We start from the raw sequence: 20,856 nt of genomic DNA, 5'->3' as shown, positions 1-20,856 counted from the left end.
TGCATGTAAAGAAAACGACCACACATAAACTTCGCAGTGATTTAGTTCATCTGCATGACGAACTCTCTGTGTGTGTATGTGTGTGTGTGTGTGTGTGTGTGTGTGTGTGTGTGTGTGTGTGTGTGTGTGTCAGTGAGCGGAGAAGCTCAGCTCAGTGTGTGCTCATGCTAATGAGGGCTCACGTCACCCGGTGAAACAGTGCGGCTCACTGATGGGATTTTGATGGGGTTTGGACAACAAAGCGGCTCTGTGGCTCAGTGGCGTCGCTTGTTCTGCGCCGTCCGGCTCTGTGCCGACCGGATCAATCGATCCAGGCCCCGTTCACAGTTTTTTTATCGCCTTCACAGATGAAAACTTTTTTTTTTTGGGGGGGGGGATCTTCAAACAAGACGACTCGGTAGAGTGATTCCTAAATCACAGCTGAAGTCCTGCAGATGGTCGTTGGTTCTAAGACGCTGTTTTAATTACCGATTCTTGATCTACGTCTAAGAATAGGTTCTACAGGAAACGTATCAGAAAACCAACTAGGGAATCTAGAAATAAACGCAACCTTCTCTAATGCATTGTGGAGAATCAAAGAATCCTTTTCTGCCGTTTGTGTGTAAATGGACATCATTTCAATACGTTGGTGTGTAAACGCGAAACACTTCTGAAACGAAAATGCAGAAACACCGATGATTCTACATCTACTGGTGTATTTCTGTACTCCCTTGTTTTTCAAAGCGATTACAGAAGTTGATTTGTCACAGATTGTTGAAACTTCAGCCAAACCAGAATGTTTTCTATGAAAACCAGTGTAGATTTCAGAGACTTTACTCCTCAGGGGTGGAGGTGCTTCAGCCGATTGATAAAAACTGACTCGACTTTCAGTCACGAGAGATTTGTTTGAGAATCTAAACTCTCCCTGAGTTTGTTTCAGTTTGGCTTTAAACATGTCGCTCATAAGTTCACTCTCGTTTCACAAAGTTAAAGTTTAAAATCTAGTCAGACCGTTAAAAAGAGGATTCAGGAGTCCCGCAGGGATCTGCTTTCGGACCACTTCCATTTTCCTTTACTCTGCCGTTTGCTGATGATGTCGACTTGTTTCTCTCCATCTGAACATTTCAAGCAGCTGACTGTCCCAGATAGACATGTCAGGCTGAACTAAAGATTTGCTGAAGTTTGTTGTCACCACATCCTCTCATTTGTTTGGTGAGGGTGTCGGGACGTCGGCCATGTTTAGCGTGGCCATCGTAGTTCAGCTTCTCAGATAACGGTACAAACGTTGGATGGTTGGACAATTGGTTGGACGGATTTGGTGCTGATTAGTCGTTGTAATGATCACAAAGCCGAGCTGGAAGGTGGTGGTGGTAGTGGTGGTGGTGGGGTTCCTGCTGGCTGCTGGGGCAGGGCTGGTGGAGCCGGCGACCTTCCAGTCCTGATCGGTGGTGTGTGAGTTCCTTGTACAAGCAGCTGACGGCGTTAACGTGTGAGGCGAGCAGGATGGGCTCCTCTTTGATCTGTCTGGAAAAAAAAAAAAACGATAAAAAGAAATAGGTTGGATGATTAACGTTTTCTTTGGTGAGCAGCTCTGTCACACTGCAGGGAGAGAATTATGATCATGAGCGTGAAGAGCAGTAACAGAATGTCCACAGAGAGCCTTCCTGAAAGTCCTCACTTCCACAAGATGATGGAAAGTCGCAGAGACGGACAGACGGACAGTCAGCAGATGGTGTTTCCTCTCCGGAAGAATCTAGCCTTTGGCCCGCCGAGCGTTCCTCTCCTCCGGACCAATCAGACGCCTCAGATCCCCGTCGGGCGCTCCGGGGCCCCCTCCCGCTCCAGCATCTGGCCCGGCCTCTCGGATAATGAAGGTAATAATAATGAGCTTAAGTCTCCTCCCTCTGGGAAGGCCAGAGGTCGAACTACCTGTGGAGACTTCACACATTCCTCCGACGGCTCCAGGATTCATCACGGCGGAGAGACGAGCTCGTTTCAGTCCCGTCAGACCAGAACAGAACATCGTTCTCTTCTGAACTCTGTTACGCTATTGAAATGCAATAACTTACTGAACTTTACCATCCTTTATCTGCTGAGTGTTTCTAACCACATGTCAGAAAACTCAATAGTCACTCTGTTTGCTTTGTTTTGCTGTCAATCAACTCTTAAAAAAAGTCTCTCTCTTACGAGCCATGTGTTAAATTACTCACTGACGTTAAAGGGAACTGCAGATATGTGTTATTTATCTTTGAGTTTCTTCAGGAAAAAAGAAACATTTCTCTTATTTATTCCGCCATCATATTTTTTGTCACAAACTCTTGTGTAATTCTTTCTTTAAATGGGATTTACTGGGTTTGGTGTCTAAAATGCAGACCGTATTCATCACCATTATTAATGGCATTTTATTGAATATATCAGTAATTAAGACCTTTTTTTTTAATGTTCTGTTTTAAGTAGGTTATTGTTAAAGGATCTATGTGGAAACACTTGTGAAATGTGAGCTCAAAAAAGTTTCCCAGTAATTTCATAAGAAGAACGCTGACACAGAAGTCATCAAATTTTGGTAGGCTATAATTTACCAAGTTGCCAACAGCATCTCATTACTTTCTATTTTTACTCTGAAAATCATTCAAATTATTGGATTTAGAAAGGGAAACTTGAAGATATCAGAAACTTTTGATTGATTTGACGTTCATTTTATCGAATGAGCATAAATTGTAGTGTCGCTAACGGAGCTCATGCTAACATTCAGATTAGCCTGAGAACAGGTCCTGGTGGAACTTTAAGCTGCTTCTGTACAAATATGGATAAAAGCAGCCTTGAGATTTGAGATTTAACTCCAAGCCCTCTTCCAAAACTGTAAAACTTTTGTTCCTCGGAGCCACTGAAAATGCAACTTTTTGAAAATGGCTTTCAAGGTGCATCTTTTCTGAAATGCTGCGATTTCATTTCAAACATTGTCACATAAACAGAACATTTCCACCTCTGCACTCCACAGTTATGGTGGTTTTCTCTCAAACTGAAGACATTAAAAGGAAAACAGGTCTGCTTTAGCTGTTCTCGACTCTTATCTTTTTATACTAGAAAGTTGGAAGGCTCTAAGTTTGGTTCCTTCACTCTTCTCATTAAGCTGAACTGAGACTGGAAGTCCAAGAAGACGTATGAGCGCAGATGCAATGTTCACACCAAGATATTGACGAGCAGGACTCCAGGAGGAAGAACTGATGAGGGCAGGTTTAATCAGAAGAAATGTTCACAGATTTAATGTTCATAAAACAGTCAATGAACGCAGATTTAATGCGTGTACCAAATCTATAGCACTGCAATCCAGAAATGAATCGAGCCATTTAGGGCTCAGTTAATAGAGCGAGGTGGTCTGCCAATATCACAGTTGGTGGTTCGATCACTCTTCACTGTCAGATGTCCTTGGGCAAAACTCTGAACCCCAAGTTGGTCCGAATGGTAAAATGGACTAAATGAGTGAAGTCCAGGACATGAAAACCACTCAGGACAAGTAATGGAAGGTTAGATCGGTTCATTTCCAGCACGGCTCATTGACGCTTGAAGCAGAAGATGAAGTCAGGGAGGAGTGAGTATCTTTGTTCTTCTTTAGGTCATTTATAATCGACCGGGAACTCAGGCGAGGCTTATTTCTCGGGTACTGTCTAATCAATGGATCGATCGTGGTGGTTTCCCCTCCAGGAAATCTCTGAGGAGACTGTCGCCTTTTCGTTCAGAAGTAAGTCTCAGCTCCAACAGCGCGTTCAGAGACGGAGAGGACTGGATGAGAGGCTGGACGGGACGCGTGAGGAAATCTGTCTCCCTAATTGAAAAACTCCCAAACCTCATCCTCCTTCAGCGACCGCAGCAACAACAAAACAAAACTTCTGACAAAGCCACACGGACGGAGGGGCTGAGTGGTGGCCAGCAAAGCCCACAACAAGGCCGAAGACACTGTCTTTCCTCTGGCAGGGCGGGGGGGGGGGGGGGGGGGGGGGGGGGGGGGGGGGGGGGGGGGGAGGGGGGGGCGGGGGGGCGGGGGGTCCGAGGCCTGCCAGGGCCGTGCTGTGGCTGCGTTTACAGTCGTACTGCATTCAGAGATCAATGGAGACGCGGTCAGAGAGACTTCAGAGGGACGCTGCATTGTTGCGGCGGGATGTTTTACATGAGTCCTTCCTTCACACAGGACGGGACTTTGTTGGGAGCATTTGTTTCTCATTTCCAGCGGGTCTGGGGACTCGTTGCGGTTGAGCACCAAGAGCTTTTTGTTTAAGTTTGGAGAGCATAAAGAATGACATGAACGGCACACAGAGGTTGCTGAGTGGGTGTGGTGGTGATTTCCCTGTGGGGCACGGATTACACAAATCAGATGGATTCAGAATGAAAGACTTTTTCAATTAAAACGAAACAGTTATGCCATAGTAAACCTACATTTTTCCGGCTGCATCAGAATGGTAAGAAAAAAAAGTATTATGAGCAGTTTATTAATCGAGTTAAAGACATCGTCTGTGATCAATATGTCACGGTTCATGTTTTGTCTCATGTATTTTACGTGGTATTCTCACTCCCTGGATTCCCCTCCTAGTGTCTGATTACTGCTCCTGCCCTGATGTGTTTCACCTGTGCCTGACTGTGTGATCGTCGTCACCTGTCGCCCCGTTGGGTTTATAAGGCTCAGTCTGGACGTGTTCTGGTTGTCAGTCCGTCTGAGTCTCTGAGTCTCGGCTTGTTGTGTCTCTGCAGCCTTCTGTGTTTGATGTCCTGTGCTGCAGTTTCTAAAAACCCTTTATGGACTTCGCCTCTTTTGGTTTGGAGACTTTTTTTCCAGTTTGCGTGGATAGTAAAGTAAATTTTTTTGCCTTTTTCTCAAGCCATCATGCAACACACAAGATGACCACAACATGCTGCTACAGTATGAACTAAAAAAAACCTGTTACTGCTGTAGTTCACTGCAAAACACACCCAAAAGAAGAACCTACTACAAACGATGGGCTGAAAGCAGGACGGCCTTAGCTGAGGAACAGATTCTAGTTCCAGTCCAGAATCTGGACATGGAGAATAAATGTGATTTCTAGTCCAGAAAACATAGTAACTGCTCTTCCTAAACTCCTCCCTGGAAGGATGCGTTTTTACCGTAAGGACTGTGGCAACACTGAAAATGATTGCACTCATGAGTATAAGGTCAAAACACTGGAGAGTGGTGAGTTCTCATCAACATCAGTATGAAGAGATACCGAGTTGTACGTTTATCATTTTTATCATTTTACTGGTCTGGTTCAGTCCAGATTCACGTGGATTTTATGTTTCCCCTCAATTGAAATGAGTGCGACACGCCCGTGTTAGCACAGCCTGCGATCCAGGTGTGTGTTGGAGTGTGTTCGGTTCTCAGAAGTGATGAATGTGCGGCCGGTGGGTTTTAATGGGCAGCGGGGCCAGCCGTACCAGCTCCCGCTCGCCGCCTTCCAGCGGCAAACACAATTAGTTACAGTGATGAAGTGAGCCGAGGAACAATGGCCAATACCTCCACTGGAACCGGCTCGGCCTCCACCTCCACCTCCACCCCATGACGGATCGGGTAATTAATCCACCGATCTGGAATAAGACGACTGGTAAAGAGAAGACGGTCAAATGCGAGCGAGGGAAGGTAACGCCGAGGACGTCGGATTTGGCGGAGCGGGCTGTAACTGATGGCATGTGTCTTCGGCTGAGGAGCGGCGGACAGCTGTATTTGTCATCCCAGTGCCAGCCGAAGTGGGGGGGGTTGCCACTTTGTCTCTGTCGTCATGCCGCTGACTGTTGCGGTCTCTTTCTATCATGTTCAATTCCTCACAGATGTGGCGTTCACTTTTAAGGCATATTCCCTGTCACGGCCATTAAAACCCATGTAATGGTGCCAAGATGTTCCCGGAGAGACGAGTCGTATAAACCCTGAAGCCCCGCCGCGCTCCGGACGGCAAGACGTGCTCACAGATATGTCAATTTTCTTTTTTTTTTGCCTGAACCGCCGCGCCGTTAAAAGTTTTCCAAACGGCCTCTGCTGGAGGATTCTCAGCACCGTGGGAACCCCGAGACGGCGAAGACGAAATAAAGGCGCGATCCGTTCATCAGATATGTGCAACTGAAGGAGTAATTGGAGCGATTTTTTTCCTGTTTTTTTTTAACAAGCTTCTCCTCTGCAGGAGGAGTAATGGGGAACGTCTGGATGCATTTGGAGGCTCCTCTCTTTTCACTGCATTCCTGCTGAGACCCTCTCGCACGGCCCTATAGCAAAGCACACCATATATTTCTCAAACAGCCAGACCCATAAAAACACAAGAAATAAAAACCGAAGACGCACTTTAATGAGCGAAAACGGAAGTAATGACTTGCAGGGGCGGCGGCGGCGGTGGTGGAGTGTTTCTCCCCTCTTTGTTGACACCAATAACCCGTAACGGCACAACTTTCTCCCGGGATTCTCCTCCGGTTGGCAATTACTACGGAGGATGACACTTTGAACAATGGCTGGACGGGAGCGCTCGACTCTGTCATCGCCACCGAATCCCATTACGGGCGCAGCATAATGGCCCTCTGTGAGGCCGGAGGCAGTATCGCAAGACGTCTCTTTCCCCGCGCGCCGGAAAACAAAGATTATTTGAGGCGTCTGGCCGATGCCGGCGTCCCCTTTAAGCCGCTGTTTGAGCCCTAATTGTTTTCTCCTCAGTGAGTAAATGCCCCGGCTTAATGTGGTGGTGCTGCGGCGGCGGTGGCGGCCCGCGAAATGACACATGGGAGTTTATCCCGGACATTAGCGGCACTGTCGTTTTCGTGACACAGAAGATTACACCTGCTGAATAATCATGCAGACGACTGTCAAAACTTCAGAATACTTTATTTTGTCATTCCACACATGCAGTGAAAATGTTCTCAACATTCCTGCTCTCTGAAAGTCTTGACGGGATGAAGATGCTGCTTCAGCATTGTGGAGGTGGAGGTGTGGGGGGTGGGGGGGCTGCTTCACTCCCTCCCAGTCTGCATAGACGGCTAAAAATCTGGGGAATAAACAGATTGAGCGATGGCAGCCCGCCACCTCCTCTCTTCTCTGTTTGTCTCCGTTCGGATCGTCCAAACACCACGCAGGATTTGTCACTTACAAAAACAAAGGCTTGGCGAAGGAGGACTTTTTTGTTTACGGGCTCGAACTCCAATCAGCCGCAACACGCATGTTGAAATGTAAGAATGTGGACTGAACTGTAAAGAAACAACCGTATGGAGAGATGCTGCGGCAAACAGCTGAGTTGTTTCACACCAAAAGGTCATCTTAGGATCAAAGTAACCAAGTCTTTTTTTTTTATGCTATTAGACCAGAAAGAAGCTGCTGGAAGGAAGAAGCAAAATGTTCACCTGTGCTGTAACATTAAGTCATCATAAAATGATTTAGTACGAGAAACACAACACAGTTCTGTATCTAGAGGAGGCTGTGAAAAGATGGATAAATTATTTTAAAACTGAAACACGTGGAAATGACTGTATAGGCTGATTCAGCATGCTATACATGACCTTTATTAGCCAGGAGGAAAATGGTAATTTAACGCAGAATTTATGTCTGAAGAAACAAGAACGACCACGCTTTTGGATTTACGGACTTTATGATTAACTTCCGCCAAACAGTTTGGGCTCTGAGTGCAATAAAGTGTTTAAAAAGTTTATAGAGGTACGTAATGAAGTGCCACTAATGAGCCTTTTCCTCAAATTAACCAAGCATTTTTTTTTATGTGAAAATCAAGTCAAACAGCCATGAAACAAACTGTCCTGATATTAAAAAAGGACCGTATAGTTTGCTAAAACACATAAACTGCAACCTTAAGTACTTCCATGATGAATGAAGAGATAATGCCATATTCAGGAGAGGCGGTGAATGGATGGATGGATGGATGGATGGATGGATGGAGGAACGACGGACGGATACACGTCAGTCACTCCAGACATGGAAAAAATAATCCTTCACATTTATTTTCAAGAAAGTAACACGAAGCCACAGATGTTTCAACCAAACTGGGACCTTTTTTTCCCCCCCAAAACCTGACGGAGTATCTCTGCTGCCTGAACCTGAAGGCTGACGGTACGAGCTGCAGGAACGAGCCACGCTTCCAAAATGCTTTCATCTCGAGTATTCCTCATAGTTTTTGCAGGGGAAAAAAAAGAACGCTTGTGTCATTTATCCTGCGAGCTTAAGCAGTGAATGGCTCCAGATCTGGGGGAGGATGAGGTAGATGGATGGGTTATACACAGAACCTCCATGAAACACACCAGCGACGCCGTAAACACAGTCGATTGAAGCCAAAAAATGTGCTTTTTTGTTACTGTTCCGATGACAAACTGTGGACACTGTGAGGATGTGCTGGGCTCGACAGATTTCCTCACTTACTTTGAACCGTAAGAGAAATTACTTCTCGGTTTTCGACAGCCTTAAAACCCTGAACGTCGAATAAAACAATGTAGCTGGTGTTCCAGAATCATCTGTATCTTATCACTGGAGGAGAAAGAAAAAAAAAAAGAAAGAAAAATCCCCCTAAACAGAAAAACGTGGAGAGCCAGACTTTTCCTTCAAAGAGCTTCCAGAGCCGCTGTTGTCTTTAAGGAAGGGAGGGAGGGGGCAGATTGCTTTCAGCGGCGACCTCAGCCCCAGGACTGTTTCTCATCATTTTGACAATAAAACTCAAGGAGTTGAAACAAAGCGACGTTTCATGAAAAAAAAAAAAAAAAAAGAAAAAAGAAAAAAAAAATGAGGGGGCCAGGAGATTTCCGCCAGTCTCAGCTGAATTGTTCTCCTCTTCTCTGCCTTTTAATCCAGCAGCCAAAAGAAGAGCGAGAAGAAGTGGCGGAGGAGCTTTTTCGGTGGCTCCGTTCCTCCGCGGCGCCCCGGAGGACTTGAAATGCTTCAAAGATGAATAAACGATTGTGCTTTAAATTCCCAGAGGTCTGTTTGTTCGTCGAGTGTCCGCGTGCTTTCTTTTTTTTTATTATTATTATCATCATTGCGAGCTAAATTCGAGGGAAGCACGCCACGTTCAGCTCGCTGTATCGACGGGAGACACAACCCTCCTCCTGGCTTCAGGCACTTGCTGTGGTTCTTCTGTGTTTTCAGAGAGCGGGACACATGCAAGAAACGCCAATCAGAGAGAATCTTTTCAAACATTTATGTGTTTCTGACACATCACAGCGAAAAAAAAAATCAAAATCTTCACAACAGCTTGTCTTAAAAGAGCACATCACTTGTAAAAGGGCAGTGCATGCTTCAGTGATAGTTTTATATATATTTACAGAAAGATCTGTACAATTTTTACATCTGGCTGCCGATACGATTAAAAAAGTCGTTTCCGTGAGACCCCGACTCCGGTGTGGACAGTCGTCTCACGCGTCGGCGCTCGAGGAGACCTGCGACAGCCTGGGGTCGGAGTCGATCTCGAAGCGGTAGTGGTAGCCCTCCCACACCTCCCTGCAGGCGTCCCGCATGTCGTACACGCGCTTCTTGATGCCCTTGCGGTTGAGGTAGAGCACGAAGAGGAAGATGAGGCCGATGAAGCCCAGCACGATGCCCAGGAAGACGTAGGAGGTCTGCAGCGCCAGGTCGGCGCCGGCGTCCCTCTGGTGGCAGCCCAGGGTCAGCGAGCCGGCCGCCAGCAGCGACGTGTTCCTCATGCCCGCCGGGAAGGCGCACGCCAGGCCGTCCGCGTCCCGGACGCGGTCCCGCGACCTGTTGAGCCACAGGGCGAACGGTTCGATGCCGCAGGTGCAGGTGAAGGGGTTGTCCCCCAGCAGGAGGGTGGCGCCGGGCAGCGAGTCCAGCTCCCGCAGGCCCTCCTCGGGCAGCGTCTTCAGGGCGTTGAGCGTGAGGTCCAGCTCCTCCAGGCGCTCCAGGCCCGACAGCGAGGCGTTGTGGACGGCCACCAGCGAGTTGTTGGACAGCTGCAGCCGCCGCAGGCCGCCCAGGTGGGAGAAGATGCGCGCCGGCAGGTAGATGAGGCTGTTGTCGGACAGGTCCAGGCCCCGCAGGCCTCCCAGCGAGCTCCAGCGCAGCGCCATGGCCAGGTCCACCACCGCCGAGTGGTTGTAGAGCGCCCGGCTCAGGTTGAGCTCGCGCAGCGACTGGTTGGCGACGCTGAAGGCCTCCGGGTGGACGACGGCCAGCTGGTTGCCGCTCAGGTCCAGGGAGCGGAGGCTGCGCAGCCCCGCGAAGGTGTGCGATTCCACCTCGGTAATTCTGGATTTGAAGACACAGAAAAGCTTTAGATTTTTAAATATTTGATAAAATCTTTTTCCTCTTCAGGATTTATTCTAAATTAGTCAGATTTTATTATAGCAGCGTCTATTGCTTTTTTTTTTTTTTATCTTAAATGTCAACAGATTTCACTTATAAAAACACTTTTCAACATTCTTTACACACATCAAGGTCCAGAGTCTTGCTGAAGGACACTTTGACATGTGAGCAGAAGAAGACAAGGAATCAAACCTGCAACCTTCTGAATGAAAGACAGCAACTCTACCGCTGGCTTTTGTGCAAATTAACTGTAAACTACTTGAAGACATGTCGTCTTATGATAATAAATATGCTGTAACTCAACACATCATTGATAAACAGAAGTTATGCTGAATTTTAGTCCACTTCGGGAGCTTCTATCCCCGGGGCTCCTACCTGTTATTGCTCAGGGACAGGTTGGTCACGTTCTCCAGCCCCCTGAAGGACTCGGGTCCGACGCGGCTGATCTGGTTCCCGGTGATGAAGAGGTTCCGGGTGTAGCCGGGGATGCCCTCCGGGACGCTCCGCAGCTCTTTGGAGACGCACTTGACGGTGTGCGCCGCCTCGGAGCACTCGCAGCGCGGCGGACACGCCGCCGACGCGGAGCCGAGCAGCAGCGCGAGCAGCGCGAGCACGAGGCGGCGAGTCCAGCCCCGCATGTCGGCGCGAGACCGCGGGGATACGAAGGCGGGAAAAGAAGAAAAAGATCCGGGGAAAGCTGGGAAGAAGTGGTGAAGAGGAGACGCGGAGCGGCGATCAGCTCATCGTCCCGCCCGAGAGTGAAGCTCTCAACTCCGCGTGCTGCAGAAAGTGTGTCCGGCCGGGGGGCTGGCGCTGATTTCCATCAGAACAAAAAGAAGAAGGGAAGAAGTGTGGGGGTCGATCAGAGCGGAGGGGGAGTTTGATCCCTCTCCGCCAAGCGGGGCGTCGCTTCTTCTACAACAATGAAGTTAAAAGGACCATCGACCAGCGATGATCTGAGGGGAGGAGCTTCACTCTGGAGGAGTTCAGGATGGAGGGTTGGGGGGGTGGAGGAGTGGAGGGATGGAGGGGTGGAGGGATGGGTTGATGGATAGGTGGGTGGCTGGCTGGATGGATGGATAATGGATGGATGGACATATGGATGGATAATGGGTGGATAGATGGATGGGTGAATACATGGATGGATGGGTGGATGGATCAATGGATGGATGGATTGATGGATGTTGACTGGGTGGATGCATAGATGAGTGGATGAAAGGATGGATGGATGGATGGACAGATAGATGGATGGAGAACGGGTGGATAGATGGATGGACGGACGGATGGATGATTGGATGAGTGGATGGATGGAGGGGTGGATGGATGGCTGGATGAATTGATAGACGGATGAATGAATGGATGGATGGATGATGGGTGGGTAGATAGATGGATGGATGGAGGGATGGATGAGGTGGACAGAGGGGTGGAGAGATGGCTGACGGGTGGATGGATGGGTGGGTGGATGGTTGATGGATGGATGGATGGGTGGGTGGATAGATAGATGGATGGATGGATGAATAGATGGATGGATGGGTGGATGGATGATCAGCGGGTGGAGTGAATCTTTCATCACAACTCTTTTTTCACACACATTTGTTCGCCCAATTATTCTGATGAAAACTTTTCTTGAAATTCATATCCCATCTCGTCCTCTAAATGAGGGGTGTCCAGCATAAGGCCCGTGGGCCAAAACTTGGCCCACAAACCAAACATAACAAAAACTTCAAAGAAAAAACAGATTTTTTTTTTTTAACAAGTTTCTTCGAGCGCAGCACTGAAACCCGGGCTGAGACATCGTGATGCTTCAATGAAAAGTAGCTAAACTAACATTTACCTTTGTTTCTTGAAAAACATAATTAATGCAAGACTTTTTTTCACTTTGTTTTGCACCAGCAACATTTTTTTCCTCCTTAACTCTACCCATCAGTGTGAAACTTCTTTGGACACCTTATGTCTACCAAAGATGTAACTTTCAGTAGAAACCCTCTGCCAGGAGACCTTTACCCTGAAGAATGTGTCATCCCCCGCCCCCCCCCCCCCACCCAGGTGGTGTGGTGGACGTGGGGGGAGGGGAGTCTCTCAGGCCAGACTTTAGAGCCTTTGATCCCCCCAGTTCATGAATACCAGGATGCTCAGCAGGATAAAGGGCCACCAAGTGGGACTTTTGAGCCATTTGACAGTGGAATATCAAAGCGGCGACGGGCGTCCCTTCTTCTCCTCCCGTCAGTGTTTATTCTGACGCCTTCTGATGGTTACTGCAGGAATCACTCCGGAGCGTATTGATGGAGCGGCATCGCCTCCCGCTATCAGTTTGGGTCGTAACTCAAAGAAAGAAGTCCCGCAAACCTCTACAATAATAAACATCTTTATTGGTGTTATAGCTGTGAGTCATAAACACATTCACACAGTCTCTTGCAAGATTCCTCAGATTCCCCCCGTGGGCTGTGTGATCTGCAGCATAAAAGACATTTTGGAAGGATTAAAGAAACAAAAGAGGGGTTTTTTTTTTCCCTTTTTTTTTTCTTAAATTGCAGGCTGGTATGAGTATATATGGATAGTGGCACTAATAACAGCGTCCCGACAGTCTTTTGTCAACGGGCTGAATCGGCGGGACCGCAGGTCTCCACATTCCAGGACCTGGCTCTTGGATACAACAAGGCACCGCAGCAGGCAACATCTAAAACCATTCAGAGGATCTCCACTGAATATCTGACGCCCCGAAAGGGAACCGGCTCGCTGTCCGGTCTTCACCGCTTCCCTCCATCCTCCTGAAGGTTACGTCGGAAGCAGTAGTAATGACTGCTGTGGGGTTTTTTTTTTCTTCTTCTTTAAATCAGCTGATCTCAAAGGGCTGTTCATTCATTAGCTGTAATGAATGAGCCGCTTCGTGTAAAAGCACAAGCCGCGCATTCACGGCCGCAGTTTGTCTCCCATTTTCCCCACGTTTAGCGCAATTACACAGAACCGAGGGGGGATTTTCTCTTTGTGCTGCTGCTGTTCTCTCAGTGTGGACACAGATGGAAAACCTCCCAGCACTTCAGGTGGAAAGGGCACATACCCGCCCCCAGATGAACACATGAACCCTTTGAGACGGAGCGACCAGTCTGCTCAAGGCCCTTTACACACCACTTACTCAAGGAAAACCAAAACATCAAGTCTGCGTCATAAGTGTTTTGGTAAAGAAAAAAAAAAACACTCAGGTAACAGCATTTTTAAAAGTTTTATAATAATTACGATCCTGCTTTTTGGGACATTTATGTCTAAAAAATTTTCAGTAATTTCAAAGAACTGGCACGTCTTGCTTTAAGGCCCCATTTACGTGACGGCTCGAGTGAAAATAGGCTACATTGTTTTTGGGTTTTCGTTTCAGAAAGGTTTCATGTTTACATGGAAACGGCAGAAAACGGGCAGGCTAGCACGTTAGGGCCAGGAGTTGGTGCGAACTATTTACTCTTCACAGAGTCAGAGCGTTTTCAATAACTTGCGTTCACTGCCGTTGTTTTTCAAAAGTCCTTTAAAAACAAAACACAAAGGACTGCATTTTTGAGACAGAAACTTTCATTTTTCACCTTCAGTTTTACAAAATTCTGCAAAAACAAGTCAGTTTGAATGAGAATCGGTGGTTTCATTTCACCCTCTGGTGTGTGAAGGCCGTAAAGCTCCCAAAGCTCCCTCCTTAAACATCCTGAATGTATGAATGTAACTACAGCACGCACTGAATCAAATCATCCTAACACACCGATTCTCTCTACAGTTCACCAGCATCACGTATCGCTTGATTAAGAGGCAAAATATGGAGCTTTAAATATAGAAATCAATCGCTGTAGGCAGCTGATTATTTCAATGAGAAGCCACAGCGATGAGCTTCTCCTCTCACAGGTTCACATGCAAACACACACTCGTACTCACACACACACACACACTCAGTCACTCAGTCACGCCGGCATGCGTTACCCGCCGACACGCACGCCACCGCTCACCCGCTGAGGCACGACGAGAGTGAGTTATTGAGGAGGGTGGATGAGAAGCGAGCGGGGGGAGCGGAGCACCTGATGAACGGTGGAAATGTTGTCTTTCAGATATTTACAGGCGGACGCGGCGAGGGGATCAGGACGCACGCCGGAGCTGGAACAACGCTGACATTTCACGCTGACCTTCCAGCCTGATGTGTGTAAAGGTGGGGGAACAGCGGGGGCAGCGGCGGCATGGGGGTTGGCGAGCGTGAAAAAAACCTGAGGATCCCGGCTACCTGCTGCTTCTGGCAGCACCGCGGACAAAGAGGCGGCTCAACACTCTTTTTTTTTTCTCTCTCTTCTTCTTCTCCTTGTTCTGTTTGATTGCAAACAATGGGGGGATTTGAATCTGCTCGCAAACAGCCATGGCAACGGGCTCCGGGTGCCAACCATCACGTGGATTTATTTAAACGGGAGGCAAAAAAAAAAAGTGGGAGAGGCAACTCTGTAGGCACTGACTTCACTGAACTCTTGGAGAAAAATCAAAAAGTAAAAGGAACTAAAACCTCTCGGACATAAGAATCGTCTAATTCCTTTATCAACAGAAGGTTTTCATCAGACTACTGGTCCCTCTCTGCCTGTGTTCAGCTCAAACACACCTTTAGGAGGTGACGGCAGGACTCAAAGACGACGTCCCGGGAATGAACGGTTATTGGTGGAGATGGAAAAGACACGCCCCCTTCAGGTCAGACTCCCACGTTTAAAGATATTCAGACCCAAAGTTCAGTGTTTCAATGTGGCAGAAACAAAAAATAAACGGATGAAAGACGATCCGGTCTACATTCTGGATGGACCATCAGGAGGCGGTCTTGGCCCTTCGCCGTGTTTTGGCTGAGATCAGTTTGGTCGATTGGAGAAAACAGGTGGATCAAGGTGTGTTTGGATCCTTCACACAGTTCTCTACAGGACTGATGAAAACCCACTGTGACCAGATCTCTCTCGGTCTGTAAGCCTTGGAGCTGCTCGACCGTCCTCCGTTTGGCACACGTACAGAAACCACATGGACTGAGGTTGCTACAATCACTGCGCTTCTGACCTGGAGTTCATCGAGGCGTGAGGCAATGTGTGTAAAGCGAGTAAGCCCGCTGAGAGAGACGCTCCATATCCTACACAGAAGCTCATATGTGAATAAGAAACCGCACAGAAAGTACAAAAAGCTTTCGCGTATTTTAAGTATGAGCTGTGGAAGAGCTACATTAGAACCAGCATGACCGAGATACAGATTCCCGAGGAAGGCAGCGAAGACGCGTTTGTGCTCCCGTGGTAGAAAAATGGCACACGGGAAGCACGGACTGGTGGGAATACGGCCCCGGATCTAGTAGATAAAAATCAACAAGTAAGGCATGGATATGCGTTTCCCCTCAGAGAAAGGGATGAGGCGGTGTTTCAACCGTTAGTGAAGGCAGCGATGGCTCGAGCTGGGATCCGTTCAGTCTGTGGTGTGGTCCTGTGAGATGGATGTCAGGGGGGAATGTCTTCCAATGTCTCCAAAAAAAAAAACCCAGGTGGACGCCGACGTCCAGCGATCCTGTCCTGGAGCCCAGTAGTTTCTCTTTCCATATATATATATCGCTCTCTCTCTCCTTGGATACCGTGTGACGCCCCCACCCTCCCCCTCCCTCTGCTGTTCCAAAGGTCAGCGCCCACGTTCTGACCCTGCCGAGGGGGAGGAGTCGGCGTTCCCGCTGTGACAGGTCCTCCGCCCGCCGCCCAGGTCACCGCAGGTTGAGGGCCAGGGCCACTGTGAGCACGACGCCCAGGAGCATGAGGAAAGGCAGCCAGGTCTTCAGGAAGCCGGCGCAGCTGGAGGGGGGAGGGGGGAGGGGAGGTCAACGTGAGGAGGAACCCGTTTACACCACGTTTCAGGTGAAAACACCTCTTTTGTCTTTTGTTTTTGTTAAGGAAAAGTTCTGCGTTTACATGAAAACGTTTTGAAAATGAAGTAGTCTTCACATTTTCCACAACTCATGCATTAGCAGCGCTTCAGAAAAGTTGTATCTTCCCCCGTTTCCATGGAGACGGAGTTGATACAGCTTCCAAAACTAGCATTTTCCCGCCCGTTACCAAGGAGACAGAATGTTTTAAAGACGTTCTGCCTTGATAGCCCTTTTCAAAAAGTCAACTTTTGTTGTGTAATGCAGTTTTTAAAATTTCAGTTTGATGGGACATCAAACCAATATATTTCTTTGTAAATTGCCTTTTTTTTTTTTTCCTCAATAGACGTCATCTCACCTGACGTGTTTGCCGTGGACGAGCACGAGCAGGCAGAGCTTCACCATGTTCCACGAGGTGCTGTTCTCGTAGCGCATCAGGTTGAGGGCCATGGCCACGTGGGAGTGGCAGTTGTCGCAGCACAGGTTGTGCTGAGGGGGAAACACAAAGCGGCCACGGATTAGCAAACGGGAGGACCGGCCGGCTCTCGGGTTCCGCGCCGTGCGCGTCTTTACCATGCGGTGCTTGTACTCCTCGGACGCGTCGTGCACCGCCGTGTCCCAGGCGTTGGAACCCATGGCGTAGACTTTACTGACGTCCAGCATCCAGTACCTGAGGCGGAGGGAGGAGACACGGTGTGGAGGACGAGCCGGGGCTGGGTCAAACGTATTAAAATAAAGTATTTACTCACTTTGTCGGTCTTCCGAAAGCCATGTTGTCTTCCTGCAGGAAACAAGAGATTCAATCAAACCACAGAAGCCCGTTTCAGCTCGAGTTCAACACCGAGACCCTCGGAAATGTGCCTCCCATCCTGTTTGTGTGTGAAGTTTGTTTGTGTGTGAGCTCTTAATGAGTCCGGTTCGAACAAAAACAGCAGAGCCGCACGCTGCGTGATGTCCTCCTGAAAACTGCGAGGATCAGTCAGATCTAGAGCGGGAATACGAGAAAACCTCCTCCTGAAGGTAAAAGTTGAGTTAATAAAAATGATGCATTAAAACCAATAATGTACTGTAATAAAGCAGTAAAAGATGTTTCCTTCAATAATGAATGTGCTGACTATTCCATCCACTCTCTAAAACCTGCAAAAAAAAGCTTAATCTCCAAGAAAAATTCTTTCCCCTTCTTCAATTCTTTATCGGCCTTCAGTTAATTTGAGAACAATTCATTCTTTTCAGTCCATTGAAAAGTCCCCTTGAACTAAATCTCATTACAAAAAATGTGTGTGCTCCCTAAACTCGCTCTGACAGCTCCAGAATACAAACGCAGAGGAAAAGCTAATGCTGCAAATGTTTTAGAGACCCAGTGAAAGTAGCAGCGTCGGGTTATTTGACCTTTTGCTCTGCCTGAATGATGAATGGGAGAGCGTTTGAAACCCCGAGCACGTTTTCAGTGGACACCTTGAGCTCACCTGCCGTCTCACTTTACCTCCACTGCGCCTCGGGTGACCTCAGGAGCGACCAGCCGCTCGGGGAGAGCGTGCGATCGCAGTAACCAACAAATTTAACCGAAGTTTTCATTTCAATTTCACCGCATAACAGTGACAATGTGTTTTCAAATGAAACGGTGTGTAAATGAGGCCTTATATTAAGACTTCAGAAGACAGACATACATCGTCTGGTTGGGGACTTTTGTAACTACATGTTGCGTAAAGTGATATCAAATAAAACTTCAAGAAAACAGCTTGTTTTTAGGCCTATCGATGTTTATATAGAGGACCACACAATCATTGACCTTCACTCACAGAGACAAAGTACGGCCCGGCGAAGTCTCGGATGACTCCGGTGGAGGTGCAGATTCCCATATGACCGATGAAGGGAAACAGCCATCTGGACGGAAGGACACAACACCGTTAAACCGAGTGTGACGGGAATAACATGAAGGGACACATTTTCACACGCTCATCTGTTTTCTGTGCATTTTTAATACAACTAGCAATTCATCTAAATGAGAAAAACCAGGCTCGACTGAACTTGCTTCTGATTTGCCATTAATTTCATTTAATTTAACAGTTTATTTTCATTTGTATGACACATTTTAAGTAGGATAATAGCAGGGAATTTTGTGCAAGAAGGTTCTGAAACGCTATATGATACAGTAGGCTAAACCTTAAGTCAAAAAAATAAAATGAAAATATCCTAGAAAGGGCCAAAACTGAAGATCAGAAAAGGTGCATTCAAGAAGAACAAGGAATTAGACAGCACTAAGTTGGAAAAAAATAGATCTGACCATCTGGAAAAATTAAAGAAATCCCTGAGAAGTAAATGTAACATCACTTGACACGACAGCATGTCGGCGTTAATATGAAAAATACTATTTAAATTAAATCACAGATATGATATATTTTCACGTCTGTACCGATGATGTGTAACAATTTAATTGACCTAAAACGCAGCAGTTCGTCCGCGTGTTGGTTTAAGGGTGATAACATGTTTGTTTTTCTACAGATCTGTGTGAATTATTGGCTTTGTTTATTGTTACCATATCAACACACCCAACTGGGAAATAGTATTTTCCCGAGTTCCCTGAAAGCACCATCAGAGACTATGCGTATTTATGATAATGAAAATTAAAATTGACTTATTGACATAAGACTTGTTCGAGAAAGTGTTTATATAACTATGAAAGAGACTCAGTAGATAATATTATGGGCGATGACCTTAAGTTTAATTCAGCATCACAGCTTCTTTTTTAGTATTTTCCTGCTGATATAAAATAAAAAAAGATGTATAGTATAAGTTAGGCTCGTTAAATCTCATTTTTCCACCTTCTGACTGCAGCAGAGAGAAAAAACAAAAACAAGGAAATAGGAAAAAGCAGCAACAGGATGAAACGCCTCCGGAATAACTGGTTCCCGTGTTAACTGGTGACCGACTTCTGCCAGCCGCTTCAAGCACAGAACATATCGATGCTACAATAAGACTGACTAAAGGAACGGCACTTTACACATGCGACTAAACAACGCTCGCCAGGACAGGTACAGATTACTGACATCTGCCGTTACAGGGAAACAATAAAGGTAGTCGGTTACCAGTTAACAGGGGAACCAGTCAATCCGAAACACCGGATGCTAAAGCTAAGCTGCTACAGCTGTCACTCCCGGAGCTCTCATCCTTCACTACCCGGCGGCGGGCACTCACGACAGCACGGGGATGGGCGTCCAGACTATGCAGTACGGGTAGCGGCTGGCGTCCGGGTTGATTTTCTCGGACGCTATGTGGTAATTCTTCATGGTGTCTTTCTCCACAACATCCGCCATCACCAGCTGCGGAGCGTGAACTTCATTTGTCCCACTCACGGCTTCCGTCAAGCCCGGAGAGCACTAAACCGGAAGCGTGGTGGGGACCTCCAAAATAAAAGAAATGACTGGTTTTGTTCAGGTTTACGTCGTGTAACAAAGTGTAACTGTGACGTGTTTCAGTGAAATATTTGTTTTTTTATTAATGTTTGTTGAAAATGGTAACAAAAACGATGTATAATTTGATAAAATGTTCACTGATTATTTTACTTTGTTAGGTCCAAGACGAAACACGAAAACCATTTACTGTTTTGTTTCTTGATAGCAACATCCGGTTTCTGTGACAGTGAGCAAAGGCAACAGCTACATTTTTTCTACTAGAACAAGGCATTTGTTGTCTTTAAATTTTGTTATTCGTTCCATTTCACCGTACAATTAAAATATTTTCATGGATTGCTACTTATTGTAGCTAATTTCCCTCACCGAAGTACCAGGATTTTTTCCTGTTAAGGAAAAGTAGTTTCACAAGAGATGTAAAACTTATCATGGAAGGACTGAGCTCCTTGCATGGCACCCACTTCCTAAATGATTCAGAATAACAATTATACCAGTAAATATAAATTAAGTAATATGTGCAACTCTTAGCAGTAACTTCTATAGGCAAGAAAGAATGAATTAACTGTTAAAACTAGATTTGTAGAGTCTAATAGCCACTGGATTGAAGTCTCTCCTGTGGTGTAACCAAGAAATAAAGTTATCCACCATCCCCTGATACTCAGTCTCTTCACCCCTGCTGATGCATCCATTACACCTACTGCAGAATCATCCCAAAGTAGAAAGTCAATAATGCTCACAGTCTGGTTTCCTCTGTTGAATATCTGCATGTTTTCAATATTCTGATTTGTATTTGTTGACCTTTGAGCTGCTGAAATGCTTCGATTTCCCCAGTGTGTGATGAATAAAGTTCTACCTCATCATTATATTTTACTTTTTGTCTGAAAATTGTAAATTATATTCCTTGGATCACTTGTTTTTAATCAATAGAGAGTGTGAAATATTCTCTGTCAGTCTTTTGTTCAAATTAAATACACTCAGAACGCTAAAATGAACTGACACAGCAGTCCTCCAGCAGACACACCCTGCAGTGCAAACCCAAACATCAATAAGTCCAAGCATGTGTAGGCGGCTCAGTATTCATGACTCAGAGTTTTCCTAAAGAAGCTCATAGAACCAATAGTTCAAGGAGAGAAGCCACCACAAGGACAAGGAGTGACAAGTCGTCTCTGCTGAGTCAAAAGGCTTCACTATTTTCAGAAATAAGACTGAAATTAAATGAAAAATGAGCTTCAGAGCCCATCTGTAAAAGTGCATTTTCTTTCCTCTGGTGATCATACATTTGC

At 46.7% G+C, this 20,856-nt stretch overlaps 2 protein-coding genes across 2 annotated transcripts; both read right to left on the bottom strand.

Annotated features, from left to right (window-relative positions):
• Window positions 1-9,279: 9,279 nt before the first annotated feature.
• Window positions 9,280-11,138, bottom strand: tpbg1b (trophoblast glycoprotein 1b). Its single transcript, XM_030120831.1, has 2 exons — window positions 10,652-11,138; window positions 9,280-10,219 (listed from the first exon to the last, which is right to left on the bottom strand). Exons 1-2 carry the CDS (start codon window positions 10,912-10,914, stop codon window positions 9,370-9,372), a joined length of 1,113 nt encoding a protein of 370 aa, XP_029976691.1. The 5' UTR covers window positions 10,915-11,138; the 3' UTR covers window positions 9,280-9,369.
• A 1,586-nt stretch (window positions 11,139-12,724) lies between these two features.
• Window positions 12,725-19,513, bottom strand: tmem222b (transmembrane protein 222b). Its single transcript, XM_030082156.1, has 6 exons — window positions 19,359-19,513; window positions 17,963-18,047; window positions 16,913-16,944; window positions 16,737-16,833; window positions 16,522-16,652; window positions 12,725-16,092 (listed from the first exon to the last, which is right to left on the bottom strand). The coding sequence occupies exons 1-6, from the start codon at window positions 19,475-19,477 to the stop codon at window positions 16,005-16,007; spliced, it is 552 nt and encodes a 183-aa protein (XP_029938016.1). The 5' UTR covers window positions 19,478-19,513; the 3' UTR covers window positions 12,725-16,004.
• Window positions 19,514-20,856: the final 1,343 nt, after the last annotated feature.

The sequence above is a fragment of the Salarias fasciatus genome, chromosome 22, assembly GCF_902148845.1.
Source record: "Salarias fasciatus chromosome 22, fSalaFa1.1, whole genome shotgun sequence".
Taxonomy (NCBI): Eukaryota; Metazoa; Chordata; class Actinopteri; order Blenniiformes; family Blenniidae; genus Salarias; species Salarias fasciatus.
This window is presented reverse-complemented; position numbering and strand designations above follow the sequence as displayed.

What these genes read in the sequence shown, in the direction of transcription:
- tpbg1b (XM_030120831.1), bottom strand. Translation starts at nt 10,914, where the DNA reads ATGCGGGGCTGGACTCGCCGCCTCGTGCTCGCGCTGCTCGCGCTGCTG. An exon ending in CTGTCCCTGAGCAATAACAG is followed by an intron (nt 10,220 to 10,651) that starts GTAGGAGCCCCG and finishes CTTCAAATCCAG; the next exon opens with AATTACCGAGGTGGAATCGC.
- tmem222b (XM_030082156.1), bottom strand. Translation starts at nt 19,477, where the DNA reads ATGGCGGATGTTGTGGAGAAAGACACCATGAAGAATTACCACATAGCG. An exon ending in CCGGGCCGTACTTTGTCTCT is followed by an intron (nt 16,945 to 17,962) that starts GTGAGTGAAGGT and finishes TGTTTCCTGCAG; the next exon opens with GAAGACAACATGGCTTTCGG. An exon ending in GTCCACGGCAAACACGTCAG is followed by an intron (nt 16,093 to 16,521) that starts GTGAGATGACGT and finishes TCCCCCCTCCAG; the next exon opens with CTGCGCCGGCTTCCTGAAGA.